This window comes from Daucus carota, chromosome 3, assembly GCF_001625215.2.
Source record: "Daucus carota subsp. sativus chromosome 3, DH1 v3.0, whole genome shotgun sequence".
NCBI lineage: Eukaryota > Viridiplantae > Streptophyta > Magnoliopsida > Apiales > Apiaceae > Daucus > Daucus carota.
The window spans coordinates 46,830,671-46,849,416 of NC_030383.2; the positions used below are offsets into that span (position 1 = coordinate 46,830,671).

Consider the following 18,746-nt stretch of genomic DNA (forward strand, 5'->3'; position numbering starts at 1 on the left):
GCCGTCATCCTCAAGGACAAAAGTACTGCAGGTATCTCAGGTCATTTACGGGCATCCTTTGAAGCACACACGATTTAGTAAAATCCACTTGAATATAATAGATGTTCCATGTAAAACGTTGAGGAATGAATCTGTTAACTTGTTAGACGGGTTCAGCTGATTACGGAAAAAAAGTAAATCCAGATAAAAAAAGTTAGTAGGACTCAGGGGAGGAATTCAGGGCAAGAATAGTTTGTAGATAAGGGATGACTGATGAGAAATCAGGCTATTAGCAGTTTAGCACTATGAGATGATGTTAATATAAGTAATGAGTTGTGATGAGCGATACCAAATTTCGATAATGGCACATATTTGAGCATTGCACTCCAAAAATCTCAAAATTGTAGATATGAGAGCACTATCCTAATCTTTTAAAGCAAGTCTAATAAGTAATAATAGTGTCTAAAGTAGAGTCTCAGTAAAATTTAAGGATAAAAATGTAATCCAAGACAGGTATATAATTCAAAATTCATGTTATTGTTAGTAATTTTATTTTTTTAGTTTTAACTAGTTACAATTTATATATTTCATAATTTATATTCTTTCATCTAAGAAAAATTATTTAATTTTATATTTATTATACGAGAATTTAAAATGATAATGATAGAGTTTTCATCTTGGATTACATTGATAAAACGAATATAACTAGAAAACCTAACTAAAATTTTATAATATAAATTATACTCATATTTAATATATAAAAAGGCTTGAAACTAACACAATTTAGTTATAATTTATATAATTTGGAATAATGAAGTGTTGAAGACTCCAAAATAAACACGAACTTCTAAAATTTTTGAGTGAGGATAAAACACGAATTATCCAAAACATATGTAATTTTGACCACGCCTACTTCTAAATTCTAATTGCATTCCAACATAGGCATAGCGAGTTCCTATAATAAATTTCGGATTTAAACAATAATCCACCGAAGACTCTCTTATATATAAAGTCGTCGACACTTGCACGATCGCTTTCTTAAATTTTTTACTCTGGAACTTTCGTTCTCTGCAAATTAAATTTTCCCATATACAGTAGTAAAAACATTATTTCCTGTAATTTTGTTTATTTGCACAGCACTCCATCATTGAATCCATTCACCAACGTGATGACTCGCCTCACTGCCCAGTACGACGCCGTTTACAACGCCCCAGAACAATCTGCCAGAGGTTCCTCCGTTAGGGTTCTCTAATTCTTTAATTGACTCTCAGTTTAATAGCCCTAATTGATAATCTCTTGTGTTGCGATCTCGATTTGTACTAGTTGTTTGTGTTTATATAATCTCTGTGTATATAATTAGTTGAGTTATGGCGAGTTCAAAACCACAGAGATCGCCAGCTGAAATCGAGGATATAATTCTTCGGAAAATCTTCCTTGTTTCGCTTCTCGATTCGATGGAGAGCGATTCGAGAGTAGTTTACTTGGAGATGACGGCTGCTGAGATTTTGAGTGAGGGTAAGGACTTGAGATTGTCTCGGGATTTGATGGAAAGGGTTTTGATTGATCGCTTATCGGGGAATTTTGTTGCGGCAGAACCGCCTTTTACTTATCTGTTAGGGTGTTATCGGCGTGCGTATGATGAGGGGAAGAAGGTTTTGTCGATGAAGGATAAGAATTTGAGTGCGGATATGGTTGCGGTTATTAAGCAAGCTAGGAAATTGGCGGTCTCGTATTGTAGGATTCACTTGGGGAATCCGGATATGTTCCCTAATTGGGACAATGCTAATGGTTCCAATAAGTCGAGTGTGTCGCAGTTGTTGCCATTGATTTTTTCGGAGGTTTCGAGTTCGGTTGATGGCTTTGGAGGGAGTGGTAGTGCGGCCGGAGTGTCGTGTCCACCGGGGTTTTTGGATGAGTTTATTAAGGAGTCGGATTTTGATAGTGTGGACCCAATTTTGAAGCAGTTGTATGAGGATTTGAGGGGAAGTGTGCTTACGGTTTCTGCTCTGGGAAACTTTCAGCAGCCATTAAGGGCTTTGTTGTATCTGGTTAATACTCCGTCCGGTGCCAAATCTTTAGTTAGCCATCGTTGGTGGATTCCAAAGGGTGCTTATTTGAACGGCCGTGTGATCGAAATGACGAGCATATTGGGCCCTTTTTTCCATGTTAGTGCCCTGCCTGATCAAACCATATTCAGGAGTCAGCCTGATGTCGGGTGAGTCTTTATTTATGTACTTCATTTATTGTTGGTTCTGCTTAACAATATGTTATTTTACACTGCAATATTCAGAATGATTAAGCTTGTTTACCCTGTAAGATGTACACTGTCATCATTGGATGTAAATTATGGACTGCCTATATATCCGAAGCCTACTGCATGTATTTGGCAAAATGTGACAGTGTATACAAGATGTTTGTGACATGATAGGTTGGACCCGTTGTCAACTGTTTAATATTTTTATTTTAATTTTTTTTTGGTTAAACAAGGATTATATCATCTCTATGCTTGAAACTAAATCACAAGTTGTGCAAACCTAAAGGTTAATAATGCTTGTTTTTAGCTCGCTTTTACCTTCCCTCCCTTTGCGATGGATAAAGATTCTTCTTCAATAAAGACATTATTTCTATTGGCAATTGTATTAGTGTGTGATCCATTATATTTTCTTCTGCCGTAATGGGTAGCAGTTGGATAGCCTTGGATCAATCTTTGCAACGGCTTTTGGTTTTTTTTTTTTGTCTTCTATTGTATAATTGATTTAGCATGCCAGTGTAATATTGCTAAACTATTGATTGTCTACTTGAATACCAGCCAGCAGTGTTTTGCAGAAGCATCTACTCGTCGTCCAGCTGATCTGTTGTCTTCATTCTCAACAATCAGATCTGTCATGAATAACCTATATGACGGTCTCTCTGAAGTTCTTATGTGTCTCCTAAAGAATACAAACACACGTGAAAATGTTCTACAATACCTTGCAGAGGTCATCAACAAAAACAAATCAAGGGCTCATATACAGGTAAATCCGCTTCTGAATATAAAGTTGTTCATAGAGTAGTTAGAGATACAAAGATGCTGATTCTTGTATTTACATTTTACAGTATACCCGTAATCTGTATAGGCTAACCCTGACATGATTTGGTCTTTAGGTTGACCCAATATCTTGCGCTAGTTCTGGCATGTTCGTGAATCTCAGTGCTGTTATGCTTCGCCTTTGTGAGCCATTTTTAGATGCAAATTTAAGCAAAAGGGACAAAATAGATCCTCAATATGTATTCAGCAGCAGTCGTTTAGACTTAAGGTTCAAGAGTTTTATGTTAGCCCAAACATTTTGTTATATTCTCTTAAGATTTTTTACATGTCTACATGGCCTCTATAATGTTTTGAATATTGATCAATTTCAGCGAATTAACTGCATTGCATGCTTCGTCTGAAGAAGTTACCGAGTGGTTTACAAAAAATAATCCTGGGAAAGTTGATGTCAGTGATGCTAATAGTGATGGTGAGAATCGGTTGCTTCAGTCTCAAGAAGCAAGCAGTTCTGGCAGTAACTTGGGTGGTTCAGCTAAATACTCTTTTATTTGTGAATGCTTCTTCATGACTGCAAGAGTTCTTAACTTAGGACTGATAAAAGGATTTTCTGATTTTAAGCATCTGGTACAGGTATTAAGTAAAAACCTATTGACAAGAATTAATCATTTTTGTCTTCTTTTTCAGCAACCTTGAATTTAAATAGTCATAACTCAAATGCACAGTCGGTTTTATTGAGTGATGCTTCACATCTAAGCTCATTAGCTCAAAATACATTTAGGATATCCAAAGAAGTGAAGACAGTCTAGCCTCATTAAAGGCAATGCAGGAGCAAGCACCTTCTCCCCAGCTGAATCAGAACATAGCACGTCTTGAAAAGGAGCTAGAACTTTATTCGCAGGAAAAATTATGTTATGAAGCTCAGATACTTCGGGTATATCGTCTTTGCTTGCTCAATTTCCCAGTGATAGAGTATTTATACACAGGATTAGATAATTTCACTGAAAAGGTCCAATAGAAAGCACGAATATTCTGCAGAAGTGAACATGGCACATTCCATAATCTTTCAAGGAAGATGAATGGATCGTATAACCTGATCACCACTATACTCTAGCAGAATATCCGTGCTTGGGGCTTTAGATGATAGTGGGATTAATTGCGGGAATTTTTATGTGGAAATGCTATGGGGGAAAAAATGGATGATGAGAATTTTATAAAATCCCCGTTATATATATATAGGGTCGCGCTCAAGAGAAAACCCATCCTTAAAATAGAACCTTAGAACCACTAAGGTTCTGCTGCAGAACCCTAAATATTAAATAGATTTTCAGGATCTAAATCTAAATACATGTTTTTTGCATCGTTGTGTGTGTTCAAAAATAATTTTAAAATATAATACATAAACACGACACTTTTTGCATGTGCAGTTCTGCTGCAGAACCCTAATTAATGTAGAAGGTTCTAAGGGTTCTTAGGCTAAGGTTTCGAAGAGGAATATGTGTGTGTGTGTGTGTGTGTGTGTGTGTGTGTGTGTGTGTGTATTTCATAGATAACTTAAACTCTGCAGTTGACGTTATATCTTGCAGAAGTTACTATTCTTAAATACCTTATAAGTAAGACCTAGAAAGACTGAAATACAGACAAGGGCCCCAACCTCGCTATCATAGAGTAATAAATCTGTTTATTGGATTGCGTTGATGGGTGGAGTTGATGATATTAGTTTGAGCTGGTAATTTCAGGATGGAGGCTTTATTCAACAAGCATTGTCTTTCTACCGCTTGATGGTTGTTTGGCTAGTACGGCTTGTTGGTGGCTTTAAAATGCCGTTGCCCTCAACCTGTCCTAGGGAATTTGCTTCTATGCCGGAGCACTTTGTTGAAGATGTCATGGAGTTCCTTATATTTGCTTCTCGAATTCCGAAGGCTTTGGATGGTGCAATTCTGGTATAGATCGAAGTTCTCTTTGCATGCTTATCTAATGAGTTATGGTCTAATATGTTCGGCTTCATCGTGTGAGAAATTCTTTTTTTTCTCCAACCTTGACAGGATGATTTCATGAATTTCATCATCATGTTCATGGGAAGTCCCGAATACGTTAGGAACCCATACCTAAGAGCGAAGATGGTAGAAGTTCTGAACTGCTGGATGCCTCGTAGAAGGTTATATTGCATTTACTGTGAAACAATATTTAGATGTCAGTTTTAAATATTATTGTGCAATATGTTTTAACATGCTGCAGTTCAATTTAATACTGTATTCCAGTGGGTCGTCTGCTACATCCACTCTTTTTGAAGGACACCAGTTATCTCTTGAGTATCTGGTGAAAAATCTTTTGAAGGTGTATGTTGACATTGAGTTTACAGGATCACATACCCAGGTATGACCACTATCTTATATAGTTATCCTCCAGAACTACGATGTCTTTAGCTTTTCTATCGTTTATGTATCTTTCTCTTTTCATTTGGTTTTGTTAATGTGTAATTTTGCGGATGTCTTCAAATGTATGGCTTTATAACCGGCTATATCTTCTTTGATTCTCATTTTCATGATTTGATTGTTAAAATGTCTTGCTGGACATATATTTAAAGGAATGGACATTCATGCTAGTGTTGATTAATAATTACGCTTGGATGATTATTTTATCACAACTTTTTAACTCATATTGATTAATTATATTATAACTTAATTTGAAATTATTGAATAGGCAGATAAGCATAATTTTCTGCTAATGAGTCTCTATGCATCTTGTGCAGTTTTATGACAAGTTTAACATCCGTCACAATATTGCCGAACTTCTTGAATACCTATGGCAGGTTCCTAGTCACCGCAACGCATGGAGACAGGTAGGATTGATAACAAATATGTTGTCTTCTTCATCAACGTTTTTACTGCCTGCTGACCTTTTTATGACACTGCAGATTGCTAAAGAGGAGGAGAAGGGCGTATATTTGAATTTCTTAAACTTTCTGATTAATGATAGCATTTATCTACTTGATGAAAGTTTGAACAAAATACTTGAACTCAAGGAACTGGAAGCTGAAATGTCAAATACAGTGGAATGGGAGCGAAGACCATCTCAAGAAAGACAGGAGAGAACTCGATTGTTCCATTCTCAAGAGAATGTTGGTGCCGATTTAAATGTCTTTTTTCTTCTACAATTTCAACTTTGTGGTCATGTTGATGTCTACTCCAGAACTTGTTTCACATATATTTATTTCTCATATTTACTTGGCTTAGTCTTACCAAAGTGTAGTGTAAAATAAAATACCTGGACTGTCAGCAACCTGCACCATTTTGCCGTTGCTTCTTATAATGAATGTCCATTTGTTTCTAGATCATCCGGATTGATATGAAGTTGGCAAATGAGGATGTTACCATGCTAGCATTCACTTCAGAGCAAATTACAGCCCCCTTTTTACTGCCAGAGATGGTATCTTTTCAAATTGGTTTATTATTTGTATAAACAATACCTGTAACACATATTACATTAATCAGCGTATCGCCTTTATTGTATACATATGTTGTTTATTCTTTCCTGCAGGTTGAAAGAGTGGCCAGTATGCTGAATTACTTTCTGTTACAACTAGTTGGTCCCCAAAGAAAGTCTCTTAGCTTAAAAGATCCTGAAAAATACGAATTTCGCCCCAAACATTTGCTAAAGCAGGTTAGCGTATAAATCATTTTCCCTTGCCGTTTTCAAATTAATTTCGCATTTGTGTATAGCAAAATAAGTAAAAAGATGAATCTCCAAACTTATATTAGCAACCAATCGTGTAGCATTAGTAACAAGTTGCTTATCAGATGATGCAAATTTTATAATAGCTGTATGCTATCAAAATTGAGTTTTAGGTGTGAGATGACTGTTGATTTTGTGGTCAGTTTGGATAATAATTGTTTGGGACATGCGACCCTTTAGTTTTACAAGATTTTATTCTCCGACTTATAGAAACAATTATCTTCAGTAGTGGAGTAATATATATAGCAGTTCAGAGGAAATTCTCTGCTTAACTCTGCTCGACTTTGTGTTCCTCAGATTGTCAACATATACGTCCATCTGGCAAGGGGAGACAAACACAATATATTCCCGTCTGCAATTACAAAGGATGGTCGCTCATATAATGAACAGGTACTTTCCTCTTTCCTTTTTTAAAATTTATAACTTTTTAAACTATCATCTTAAAATGTGTTTTTTGACTGCATCTTCAAGTAATTAATAGAGGGCATCAATGGATTATATAAAGGCTTCTTGGGGTTTGGAAAAATCTCTTTTAGCATTGAGAAATGTTGATTTTTTTTAACTGTCATGGAATGTTCAAATATGAATTATCATTTGATTACCGGAGTTACAGTCATCTAGCTTGGAAACATATATATATATATATATATATCCATATCATTTCCTACGGCACAGAATTCATGGTCTGGACTAACCATCTATGTTACTATAGTTGTTTAGTGCTGCAGCAAGTGTCCTTCAGAGGATTGGTGAAGACATGAGGGTCATCCAAGAGTTTGTTGAACTTGGCAATAAAGCAAAAGTTGCAGCTTCAGAGGCCAAGGATGCCGAAGCTGCACTTGGGGAGATTCCGGATGAATTCCTGGACCCAATCCAAGTAAGTTCTGTCTTATAAAATTAAGTTTTGCAGGAAACTTAAAAATGAGATTTCAGTTGATATGCACGTGTATAGTTTTTCTGTGAGGACTCCCACATACTTTCTAACATAGCAGAAACTTAGAATGATGATGTATAAGTTGATTATTTCTAGAATTTTAAGAAGACTCTTGCGTTGTGTTTTTTAATCATCTTTAAGTTCCATTATTAGGACTTTGGTACGAAAAATTTCAATTTTTTTTCATGCTTTCCCTCTTAAAGAGCAATGAAAATCATTGATCTAGCCTGTGTGCTTGTAACTCTTTCTTGGTCTTTCTATCCATGAAAGTTAAAAAGGTAGTAACTAGGTACTTGACATGATCTTGTCAATGTCACAGCTTACCAATGATCTTGATTGTGTTAAGTACATTAGTTGTCATAGGCTTGACCATAGGCAACAGTGAGGGTATGGAAGAGCTATTCTTATACTATATGTTTGAGTTTGTTAAACACAAACGGTCTCACTTTGGTTTGTTTGTATGCAGTACACCCTTATGCAAGACCCAGTTATTTTACCATCTTCAAGGATTACGGTGGACCGACCTGTTATTCAGAGGCATCTTTTAAGTGATGCTGTATAACTCTTGCTTCTTTTTCTTTCCTTTTAAGTTTTGGGGATTAAAATATATCTGTTAGACAATAAATCAAGGTATGAAATTAATTCAATTCTATGATTTGCAGACTGATCCCTTCAATCGTTCCCATCTTACTGCCGATATGTTGATTCCGGACATAGAACTGAAGGCACAAATTGACGAGTTCCTTAGGTCTAGGGAACTGAAGCGGCATGGTGATAATTTGAGCATGCAGAGCAGCAAGGCTACAATCCAAACTACTGATGATACGCCTTTGATAGAGTAGTTGACGTTTTCAGAAGATATAGTATTATTGTATATGAGATTGCTTCAACTCTCCAAATTGATGGATCAATTTACCAGTAGCGGTGAATTACAGTCATCTTATATCTTTTTAGTATATTTTTGAACATGTAATTAACTTGAGACTTGATATTCTAGAAAAGCACTTGAGTTGAAAATTCTTTACAGTATTTTAGAGTCAAATTCATTAATTTAAATCAAGCATATTTATCGATGTCTTTCATTTGTATAAATATTAAAATATTAAAACATTTCACAAAATCTGGTGATAGTTGACGGCCTTCATTAACATAAAATTACCAACTTGAGAAAATATTTAATTGTATTTATTGATTAAAAGTGAAACCCTTATTCCTCACTAATTGAAAGTCAAAAGAAATTTTCTTATTTACTAAAATATAACATTATGTGTTATATTTCTGCAACTTATTTTAAAAAAAGTTATTTCTGAATAAAAATTAAACATTAAAGTTTTATTGATGAAATTTTTTTAAATAATATATAAGACTATATTTTACCGTCTTAAAATACGTGCTTCTCCGTCAACTGTATACTTTTGTTACCCGAAATCCCGAATAGTGGAAATATTAGCTTTATAACATGTCTTTATAAGTTTGAAAATTTTGTTAAAGTCCTGAAATTTTAGGAAATTGGATAAAAATAATTAAGCTTCAAGTAAACAAATTGTTGGAGCTCCGGATTTCAGATAATTAGATCTTAACAGAGTAGCGGATTCCGTTTGATGGGGAGATAGCTAGTGTGCTCCTTTTCTCAAAGCTAACCTCTAATATATCCTCTCTTTTTTTCCTTGTTTGGTTAATACAATTCTTCTTAAAGAAAAAGACAAATATCAAACTCTCATAAGAGGGACAAATACATATACCAAAAAGTCTCAGACGATCAGGGGCCAATTAGATCTTATAATTTGGAGGTCAATTAAAGAACCTGCAGGTAATCATCATAAGAATCATGTAGTGTAATAATTCTTGCGTAGCTATATAATCTTACACTCTAACAACCAACTATATAAAATCAAAAGAACTTCTCAAAAGTAATTATAAACAAGAGGTAAACGTACATTAACTAATTAACAATAGTGTTTTTGCCCAGAAATTACTAATTAAAGGCTGATTAGAGTCTCTCCCCCAACCGATCATTCTTAACTAAAGGATTTTCCCTGGCCAGAGCAGCACGTCCGATCGTCTTATAATCAAAGGGGCATGAATGCTCCTCCGGATATCGATGCATGCTGCAAAACTTGCCTCCACAACGACATGCAAACCCTAGCAATCCCATCTTTTTCTTGCAACACAAGCAACGACTAGGTTTGTTTTTCACCATGGAACTATCATCAACAACAACATGATCCTTCTCATCATGTAAAGAGACCTGATTCACAGAGGAAGTTACGGAATCAATCTCGTCAGATTCGGACGGTAGTATAGCTTGTTTCAGAAAGTCTTGGAAGCACTTTGAGCAGAGATTACGATTTGCCGGAGATCCGTAGAAGCCACAATTCTTGACACAAAGAGCCGGAGTGCTAGCGGATGAAGACATGTTTCTACTGATGATATATTAAAATTAATCAAGTCTTTAGTAAAGTAAAGTATGAAACTTTCGCTCTTGGATATTGACTGCACTGAGAAAACTTTGGAGTGTTTGTGTGTGTATATATAGTACTCCTAGTTAGACTATTGGCATTGACAGACCTACTAGGATTCGGAAGCTGGTTGAACATGACTATTTGTAACTTGTAAGATATAATGAATTTTAGATAAATCCAATTATTAATGTATTTTATGCTATTCCCATAAAATTCTTATAAAACAGTAAATAATTATAGAAGACTTTATATTTCAATTTGTCATTCAAGCGAAAAAAACGCATCATAGATACCAACTACAAACAATTAAATTATAGTTTTTTTTTTGAAATAACAATTAAATTATAGTTTAAGCTTTCAAAAAAAAAACAATTAAATTATAGTTATGACTATATATAATCAACCAGTATTATTATTTTCAAAAAAAAAACCAGTATTATTATTTTGGATAAAAGATTAGTATGAAAAATTATGAAAATTTGTTGATTGCTTGTATCTTCCTGTGTTCTATTTAAATAAACATAATTTTGACGTATTAACATTAAAATTAATTTTACGACGTAATAAACTAACGATGACAACATACAAAATAATTAAACATATGATAGCATCATATGAGCATGAGAGCCATTTAATATATATATATATATATATATATATATATATATATATATATATATATATATATATATATATATATATATATATATATATATATATATTTAACTAGGTTCTAAATTTTTAAAATATTTGACTTGTTTTCGGTGAGAAATATATTTTATTTATTTATGTAATTATACTACTCTTTTTTTTGAAACAATGTTATTATACTACTCTATTTTGTTAAATTAATTGTTGCCTTTCCTGTCTATTAGAATCTCCTGCCAACAAATTTGAAAAAGGGACGAAGAATATTTTATATAAAAAAAAATTATGTTTATATTCAGAAACATAAAATTCGCCAAATAACAAGTGAGCCTTGTTTTAGTCCCTTAAATTGCGTGCAAAAGATTAATATAAAACACTTCCATGTCATTAGGCAATCTGTATAGTACTCCCTCTGTCCCAGTCAATTGTATACGTTTTTTTTTCACTGCTCGACACGCTTTTTAAGGCTCTTATAAAACATAGTTCTACAACTTATTTTTAAGATTTTCTTTTTTTGTATAAAAGTATAAATGTTATACTTTTATACAAAAAAAGAAAATCTTAAAAATAATTTACATAACTATATTATATTGAAGCATTAAAGTCCGTGCCGCGCCCCCGTCCCCCAATGTATACTATTGACTGGGACGGAGGGAGTAGTAATTTATACACCTGTCTCGTCAGACCAATAGGGTTATGTAATGATTTAGGGTTATGTGATCATTTGTGAGTTTTTACATGGAAGAATTGCAGCTAGAACCCAGACAATAAACTTAGAATTACACGTATATCTCAGCTTTAAACAGTAGAACTGAACATGAACAGCGATGTAAGGTGACATTAGGATTTTAATGCATTGTTTTTAGTCTATGGATTTTAATGGATTGTATGGGATTTTGATTTTTTGCGGATTCTTGATGAAATGTCGCAGAGTTGATAGGATTTAGGTACAATGCTTCAAAATCCCATTGAATTTGGTGGGATTTCACAAAACTTAAAATACACTGAAGAATGCCACAAAATCTATCATTTTATGAAATGAAAAAAAATCTATCAGCATTTGAATACCATCAGATTTTAATGGATTTTAAACAATCTCAATTAAATACCATCGGATTTTAAAGCATAATTTAAAATCCCAACTGAATATCACTAGATTTTGTAGCATAGTTTAAAATCTCAATTGAATACCTCAAGATTTTAATGGATTTCAAACAATCTCAATCGAATACCCTCGAATTTCATGAATGCAAAAAAATGCTTTAAAATCCCAATCCAATACACCCCTCTTAGAATTGCACGTATATCTCAGCTTTAAACAGTAGAACTGAACAGCGATGTAAGGTGACATTAGGACTGATATTCTTACACTGGACCATTAACTAATTAAATCAGACAAGCTCCTATTTCTGGCCTTCAACTGAAGGCATTGCTTGTACATAATTGAAGCTTCCTATGCGCATCATTTAGTAAAGAGACTGTTTCATTTAACATTTTGTCCTTTGAATAAAGCTATGCGCATAAACTCTGCCAGGTATCTGTTGTACACCTGTTAAATTTTGCAGAAAAGAACCGATGAAAACAAAAGTCTCTAGCTTGTGCTCATCAAAGCTTTGGGGTTGGTTTAAGCTTCCGCTTTGCATACTCATGGGCAATGCTTAGTGCACTTCTGCTGTGACGCAGAGAGAATTCGGCAAGTAAAATTTTACTTTCAACTTGTGTCAAATCACCATGGGAACCCTGCAAAACAAGAACTCCTTTATTATAACAGTGCACAAAGCATTTGCAACTACTGGGAATGGTTTCTCTGGTGAAACTCATCATGTGTGTAAGTTGCCTTGCATACAAAGCATCTAACTAGAGAACTCATTTTCCATATTACTCATTAACCTTTCATGCAGCAATCACATTCTTTTTAGCCAATGGATGTAGAATGAGAACAAATCTTATGCAAATTGATGTTACTAACATAACCTTGAGTACAGATCGATTATAATACATCCCTCCAGAATCCAGAACACCTCTTTTTAGATATTATTATACTCCCTCCGTTTCAAATTAAATGTCATGTATTGACTTTTTTCTGTTCAAATTGACGAAATTTTGACTGAAACATATATCATATAATTGAAAAAAAATATATAAATATATTATTATAAAATATACAAATTTACTTTAGAACGTGTTTTCGAATTCTTAGAATTATATAAAAGTAATTTGTAAAATTCAATCAAAGTTGGGTATTTTGACCAGAAAAAAGTCAAAACTGGACATGTAATTTGAAATGGAGGGAGTATATGTTAACGGAAGGGAAGCAACTCAAACCATGAGCGTTGTCATGAGGAAGGAGGCTAAGCCATCATCGGTCATCCTCTATCCTAGCAGACCCTTTAGAACATATGAGTTGATTTTCGATATCAAGTTAGTCTTTGTATCACAAATTATACTCGGTTTTGTCCTCTGTAAACAATCTTTATTTCTTGCAATGGATGTGAAGCTCAATATAATATTACTGCCAATGAAGTACATTTGTATTACCATGCGAGAATTTCTGTCACAGACAGCATGGTACATGAGAATGCCAGCAGCAACAGAAACATTGAAAGAGTCCACCATGCCTTTCATTGGAATACTGCAATGTAAATCTGACAAGCTTAAAGCCTCATCACTTATTCCCCTGCAGCAACATATTCACCACTGTCAAGTTTAAGGCTTTAAGCACATCTTTAATCCCAAAACAGCATACCCAAAGGCAATGAAGAAGTATTGATCCCACGAGGGTTCGTAACATTCTTTTGGGGGGGGGGGGGGGTTACCATAATTACAAGATAGGGGCTTCCTCCCAAGTCATAAGATAAGGTAAACTCCTAAATAAGGAAAATAACATGATAAGATAATGCAACTGGATCGTACACAAGTTATGATATGAAACAAGCACTAAATAAAATCATAATGTGATTACACACTACACTTGATTAGAATAACTTCACATGAAACTACACAAATCCTCAAAAGTCTAGATAAGTTTTATGACTAATTCATATCTTATTACATACTACAAAAGTTCTCTGCACACCTTGGGTTCTTCCTACCTGTGCGGGAAGGTTAAACCTGAACAGCTGGGGGTGGTTAAGTGGCACCCTCTTTCTCGCAGTAAGACGTATTCTAGGCATAACTGGGTCCGACTGAAAGATTAGCACAGCAACAACAAAGCAAGAATGAGCAACTAGAAGGCTCGGCAACAAAGCTTTCATTATAATCATTATAATAATTGCATTGATGAGCCTTCTAGTTGCTCATTCTTGCTTTGTTGTTGTTGTGCTAATCTTTCAGTCGAACCCAGTTATGCCCAGAATACGTCTTACTGCGAGAAAGAGGGTGCCACTTAACCACCCTCAACTGTTCAGGTTTAACCTTCCCGCATAGGTAGGAAGAACCCAAGGTGTACAGAGAACTTTTGTAGTATGTAATAAAATATAAATTAGTCATAAAACTTATCTAGACTTTTGAGGATTATTAACTCCAACCTAAATACCTAATAAACAAAACTAATTAATATCCTAATCATCTTCTATCAGATTAGAATTTCCAATACTATACCGCTAAAAATACTAATAACAGATTTATTTAAAGGATTATGGTTTTTCCAGATCTTCTTATGTGCAATAAAAGCATCATAACAGAATAATGTGAGATCCACATATAAAATCAACTTAATAAGTTATAATTAGGATCATAAGGATCACAGGAGAAACGAGAAGATGCCCAGCCATATATTGTTCTGTATCGCTGCAGCTGAAGAGTAACAGTGACGACTCCGATTGATATACTAAGACAACATTTTCATAATAAACATATACCAGTAGCTGTAATTTACCGAATAAAACATACATATCTAGGCTCCACATAGGTTGACACCCTAAAATGAAGATTTGCTAGTTATCAGTTATCACTGAATATACAATAACTTTTGATTTAATGGTCTAAGGCTAAGCAAGAATAGCTCACAGGAAAAAGAAAAATCACTGTCCCTAAACACTTCGCTGCAGGAAAATTAAGAAGACTGAAATTTACCCATATATACAACCATTCAGGAAACTACAAAACTTAACGAGGGAAGTCACTTTCAATATATGAGATCATCTACGGAACAAGTAAAACCTTCTTTTATAAATATCCAAATTCAAACAAAGTTGCAAGTTCACAAGTCTTCACAGCTAAGATGATAATTGATAAATTTTACAAAAAGGATCACACCAGACATGACATTTGCCTAATAAGCATTATAAGTATATACAACTAAACTAACCAACTCTTAATCATTTGTAAGCAACTGGTCAACATTAAAGAAACAATTAAGTACCTTTTTTCGTTACCAACAACAATTGCAGTGGGACATGTCCAGTCCATATCATGAACGGAAACCTGAAAAAAAAACATGTAATTTATACTAAGAATATCGAAATATTACTCATATAAACAACAGAAAGTGATTATATATATAAAGAGGATGATTCATACTGCATCCATTCCAAGGTGTGTTGTCGCAATGCGATAACCACGGGACTTCAAAACTTCAAAGCACTCCTTAGTGGAGTCCCAAAGTTCAATATCCAACCATTTTTCTGCCCCCATGCTAACATGACGGTTTTCTCGGTACCTACAGCACAATTATAACATGATTAACCATAACATTTCCTAGTCGAATACACCCAAATATATTTGCACATGTGTAAAGCCAATCTAGCTTAAAACAGAGTCTTGATAACAAATACAGACAATCCAAGTCACCTCAACCAATGTTGCACCTTTTGGAGCTATTACAAGACACAACGTGCAACGATTGAATTCCAAGCGCATCCGCCGACCGAAACACGGCAGAAACATTCCCGAAGTCCGACAACCCTTCGACAACCAAACAAACCGCGTAACTCCTATTCCTCACCGCATCCTCAAACCTACTCTTCCTGCTTTCCATAATATATGAATCAACAGACTCCAACACTTGATCACTATTTAAAACCGCATCCCCAGCTCTAAACTCATCCAAATACGGAAACCAGCGACTGGAATCCGAAAACCTAGACTCCCCTTCGGGCCTACGTTCCATTTTCATAAATGTTGTAACATCATCCGTTTTATTAAGTATTTGTTCCACAGTGTCTTTGTTATCAAATTCATCGGACAATTGTTCATCTAGAGGTAACTCAGTTGCGTATTCGGAAACAGCAAGTTGAGTACTTGCACATCTACTGTATTGTTTCCTTGAAACTCCCAAACTAACATAACCTAAAACATTAACATAAACACAAATTTAATTCACATTAACATTTAATTAAGAATCAATAGTGTAACACATAAGGAGATATAGATACAAAAAAAATGTATGTCTAGAATGGATACCTGGAGGAGAGCGAAGGGAGAGAAATCGAGGAGGGAGAAGAGGGAGAAAGAGAGACGAGAGAGATGTGCGTGAATTGAGTCTGCGCAAATTGCATTCAGTACAAGAAGAGACCCATGCTTGAATTAGGGTTTTGCAAGCGCTCATCTTCTAGAGCTCAAACCCTTACTTGTGGCAGCAGCTTCAGGTGTAGCTGTGCTACAGATAATAAGGAAATATGTAGCTAAACCGTACCCGCCGTTTGTTTTGTTGTTAATTTTTCGGTTCGTTCCTCTCGTTTAAGAGTTTTTTTATATATTTTTGTTGAGGAAAAACTCTGAAAATAATTTACAAAATATGTTTCATATAATTTAAAATTAAAAGTCAAAGTCTCATACTCCAAAATAAATAACTCGGAGATAGACTGAGGATGAATTACAAATATCGATATAATAATTTCAAATTAATTTATTTAATTGTATCACAAGTTATCATAATAAATTTACAAGAGCAACTCCAAGAGGGATCTTAGTTTATTGATCAAATTTAACATAAAATGTTGGCTTCCAGTGAGTTAAGGACAACTTCAATAATATCTTTTTCTCTCATAAGTTTAATATAAAATATGATAATTGATAACGTGATACCAAATTTAGAGGCATTCAACAAATATTATTATTCATAAGAGCGTTTTTATAAGAGTTTGCTTAAAATTATAGACATAGGAAGCGTATGGTTGGAGTGTGACATTTTCATTATATTATTTATTTTGGTATATTAACTCAACTTTTTTAAAAAATTCGTAGCTGGAGTTGCTCTAAATCATTTTTTTCATTCTTTGTCTTTAACCAACATCTCTCATCTCCTAATTTTTATTATATAATATATATTAGAAACAAACACTTTCACTCTATCCAGTTTTTATAATAATGATACTCCCTCCACCACTTGAGTAGTATACATCGTCTTTTTATAATAACTAGCTTCTTAACCCGTGCAAAGCACGGGTTGCTTTAAATCACTTTCTTCAATATATGTTATATCTCGTTATTTATCTTTTTTTATATTTATTTGTATTTTAAATCATAGTATGTTGATGTCTGTATATACACATATCCTCACTTTTATGATATTTATTAAAAATATAAATACAAAAAATATATTAAAATTCGGTTAAATCGATGACTAATTGATCAAAAATTGGATTAATAGGGTCGAAAATCAGGTAGAATATTAAAAATTTACAAAAATTTTGGCGAAAATTTAAAATTTTAAAAATGATTATATATATATATATATATATATATATATTATTTTTACATATATAATATTAAATTAATTCTGAATAATGATCCTATTAATCATTCTGATTAATCGTTGATTTTCTGATTCCCGCTTTTTACAACACTAAATATTTATTTATTTATTATTAAATCATAATTATATATGATATATCCAAAAAATTATAAAATATACATTTTTATAAAAACAAATAAACATTAAGGCTTAACTTTCGTAGCCAAACATAGCCCCATAGATACTTAATTCCTACATTATACATCAAGCCAGTCCATTGACTGCAATATCAAAATACATATTTTTATATATAGAGAGGTCATTATTAACTTTTAAAACTAACGTATTTTATTAGACATTAATGTCCAATCATTAATATACATTAATTATAACATGATTTTGGAATTAATTTAATATTATACATATAAATAATATATATCTAATCATTTTTAAAAATTTTATTTTCCCCATCTTTTTTTTTTATAGACGTACGTTCAAATTTTGTGAATGAAAAATATTTTCTTCTTTTTTTTGAAACAAAGGTGTTAATCTAATAATAGAAAGCCATACGGCATCTACACCAATGATCGAGTCGAACAAACTGAATGTATTTTGAGTAAAGGATAGTTTAGTCATTTTGGATTAAATTGATCAAGATTCAATTTTACTGCTACAAGTATGTGTCAGATACTTAGATATATAGAATAAAAAAAAAATAGTTACTGGCTAATCACTGTTTCAGGCTTCTGGTCATTAGCCCCTGTACCGGGATGCTTGGCCAAACTGCTTCTTTTATCATCAACTACGGTATATATTACATGATATTTAAACACAATTGGAAATATAACATCTCATTATGTCAGCAGCCAAACTGCTTCTTTTATCAACTACAGTATATATTACATGATGTTTAAACACAATTGGAAATATAACATCTCATTATGTCAGCAGCCAAACTGCTTCTTTTATCATCAATTACGATATATATTACATGATGTTTAAACACAATTGGAAATATAACATCTCAATATGTCAGCAGCCGCGCAGCAATCGTCAGCTTAGAGTTTTGACTATGACAAAAGAGTATACCTTCATCTACGATCGAACATTAAACTGCTCAGAAAGAATACCATCATTTTGACTCTGTTTTACATGATTTAAGGGTCTATTTTATGTAACTTTTCGCAAGGATTTCAAATATACAATTTGTTTTAAGTTTGTAATCAATATAGAGTAAATAAAAAGTATCCGAGTGTACCATATAGAGTAAATTAAAAGTACGAACGT

At 33.5% G+C, this 18,746-nt stretch overlaps 3 protein-coding genes across 4 annotated transcripts; 1 reads left to right on the top strand and 2 right to left on the bottom strand.

The window, feature by feature from the left end:
* Window positions 1-973: 973 nt before the first annotated feature.
* LOC108214402 (probable ubiquitin conjugation factor E4) lies at window positions 974-8,746 on the top strand. The gene is made up of 16 exons (XM_017386385.2): window positions 974-2,194; window positions 2,789-2,993; window positions 3,124-3,275; window positions 3,379-3,637; window positions 3,786-3,938; window positions 4,744-4,947; window positions 5,050-5,162; window positions 5,266-5,380; window positions 5,757-5,846; window positions 5,922-6,125; window positions 6,338-6,433; window positions 6,545-6,667; window positions 7,037-7,129; window positions 7,452-7,616; window positions 8,140-8,229; window positions 8,336-8,746. Exons 1-16 carry the CDS (start codon window positions 1,347-1,349, stop codon window positions 8,513-8,515), a joined length of 3,090 nt encoding a protein of 1,029 aa, XP_017241874.1. The 5' UTR covers window positions 974-1,346; the 3' UTR covers window positions 8,516-8,746.
* Window positions 8,747-9,663: 917 nt separating this feature from the next.
* On the bottom strand, window positions 9,664-10,089 carry LOC108213958 (zinc finger A20 and AN1 domain-containing stress-associated protein 6). Its single transcript, XM_017385739.2, has one exon. It carries the CDS (start codon window positions 10,087-10,089, stop codon window positions 9,664-9,666), a length of 426 nt encoding a protein of 141 aa, XP_017241228.1.
* Window positions 10,090-12,022: 1,933 nt separating this feature from the next.
* On the bottom strand, window positions 12,023-16,411 carry LOC108211112 (uncharacterized). Of its 2 annotated transcripts, XM_017382623.2 has the most exons (6): window positions 16,187-16,409; window positions 15,592-16,072; window positions 15,305-15,443; window positions 15,147-15,208; window positions 13,322-13,460; window positions 12,023-12,523 (listed from the first exon to the last, which is right to left on the bottom strand). In XM_017382623.2, exons 1-6 carry the CDS (start codon window positions 16,329-16,331, stop codon window positions 12,389-12,391), a joined length of 1,101 nt encoding a protein of 366 aa, XP_017238112.1. In that variant the 5' UTR covers window positions 16,332-16,409; the 3' UTR covers window positions 12,023-12,388. The 2 variants fall into 2 exon arrangements, with proteins under 2 accessions (XP_017238112.1, XP_063945204.1); XM_064089134.1 differs by lacking the exons at window positions 12,023-12,523; window positions 13,322-13,460 and adding an exon at window positions 13,843-13,968 and having other exon boundaries at window positions 16,187-16,411.
* Window positions 16,412-18,746: the final 2,335 nt, after the last annotated feature.

What these genes read in the sequence shown, in the direction of transcription:
- LOC108214402 (XM_017386385.2), top strand. Translation starts at nt 1,347, where the DNA reads ATGGCGAGTTCAAAACCACAGAGATCGCCAGCTGAAATCGAGGATATA. An exon ending in ATGAAGCTCAGATACTTCGG is followed by an intron (nt 3,939 to 4,743) that starts GTATATCGTCTT and finishes TGGTAATTTCAG; the next exon opens with GATGGAGGCTTTATTCAACA. An exon ending in GTCGCTCATATAATGAACAG is followed by an intron (nt 7,130 to 7,451) that starts GTACTTTCCTCT and finishes ATGTTACTATAG; the next exon opens with TTGTTTAGTGCTGCAGCAAG.
- LOC108211112 (XM_017382623.2), bottom strand. Translation starts at nt 16,331, where the DNA reads ATGAGCGCTTGCAAAACCCTAATTCAAGCATGGGTCTCTTCTTGTACT. An exon ending in CTCCCTTCGCTCTCCTCCAG is followed by an intron (nt 16,073 to 16,186) that starts GTATCCATTCTA and finishes TTAATGTTTTAG; the next exon opens with GTTATGTTAGTTTGGGAGTT. An exon ending in TCTTGTAATAGCTCCAAAAG is followed by an intron (nt 15,444 to 15,591) that starts GTGCAACATTGG and finishes ATTGTGCTGTAG; the next exon opens with GTACCGAGAAAACCGTCATG.
- LOC108213958 (XM_017385739.2), bottom strand. Translation starts at nt 10,089, where the DNA reads ATGTCTTCATCCGCTAGCACTCCGGCTCTTTGTGTCAAGAATTGTGGC.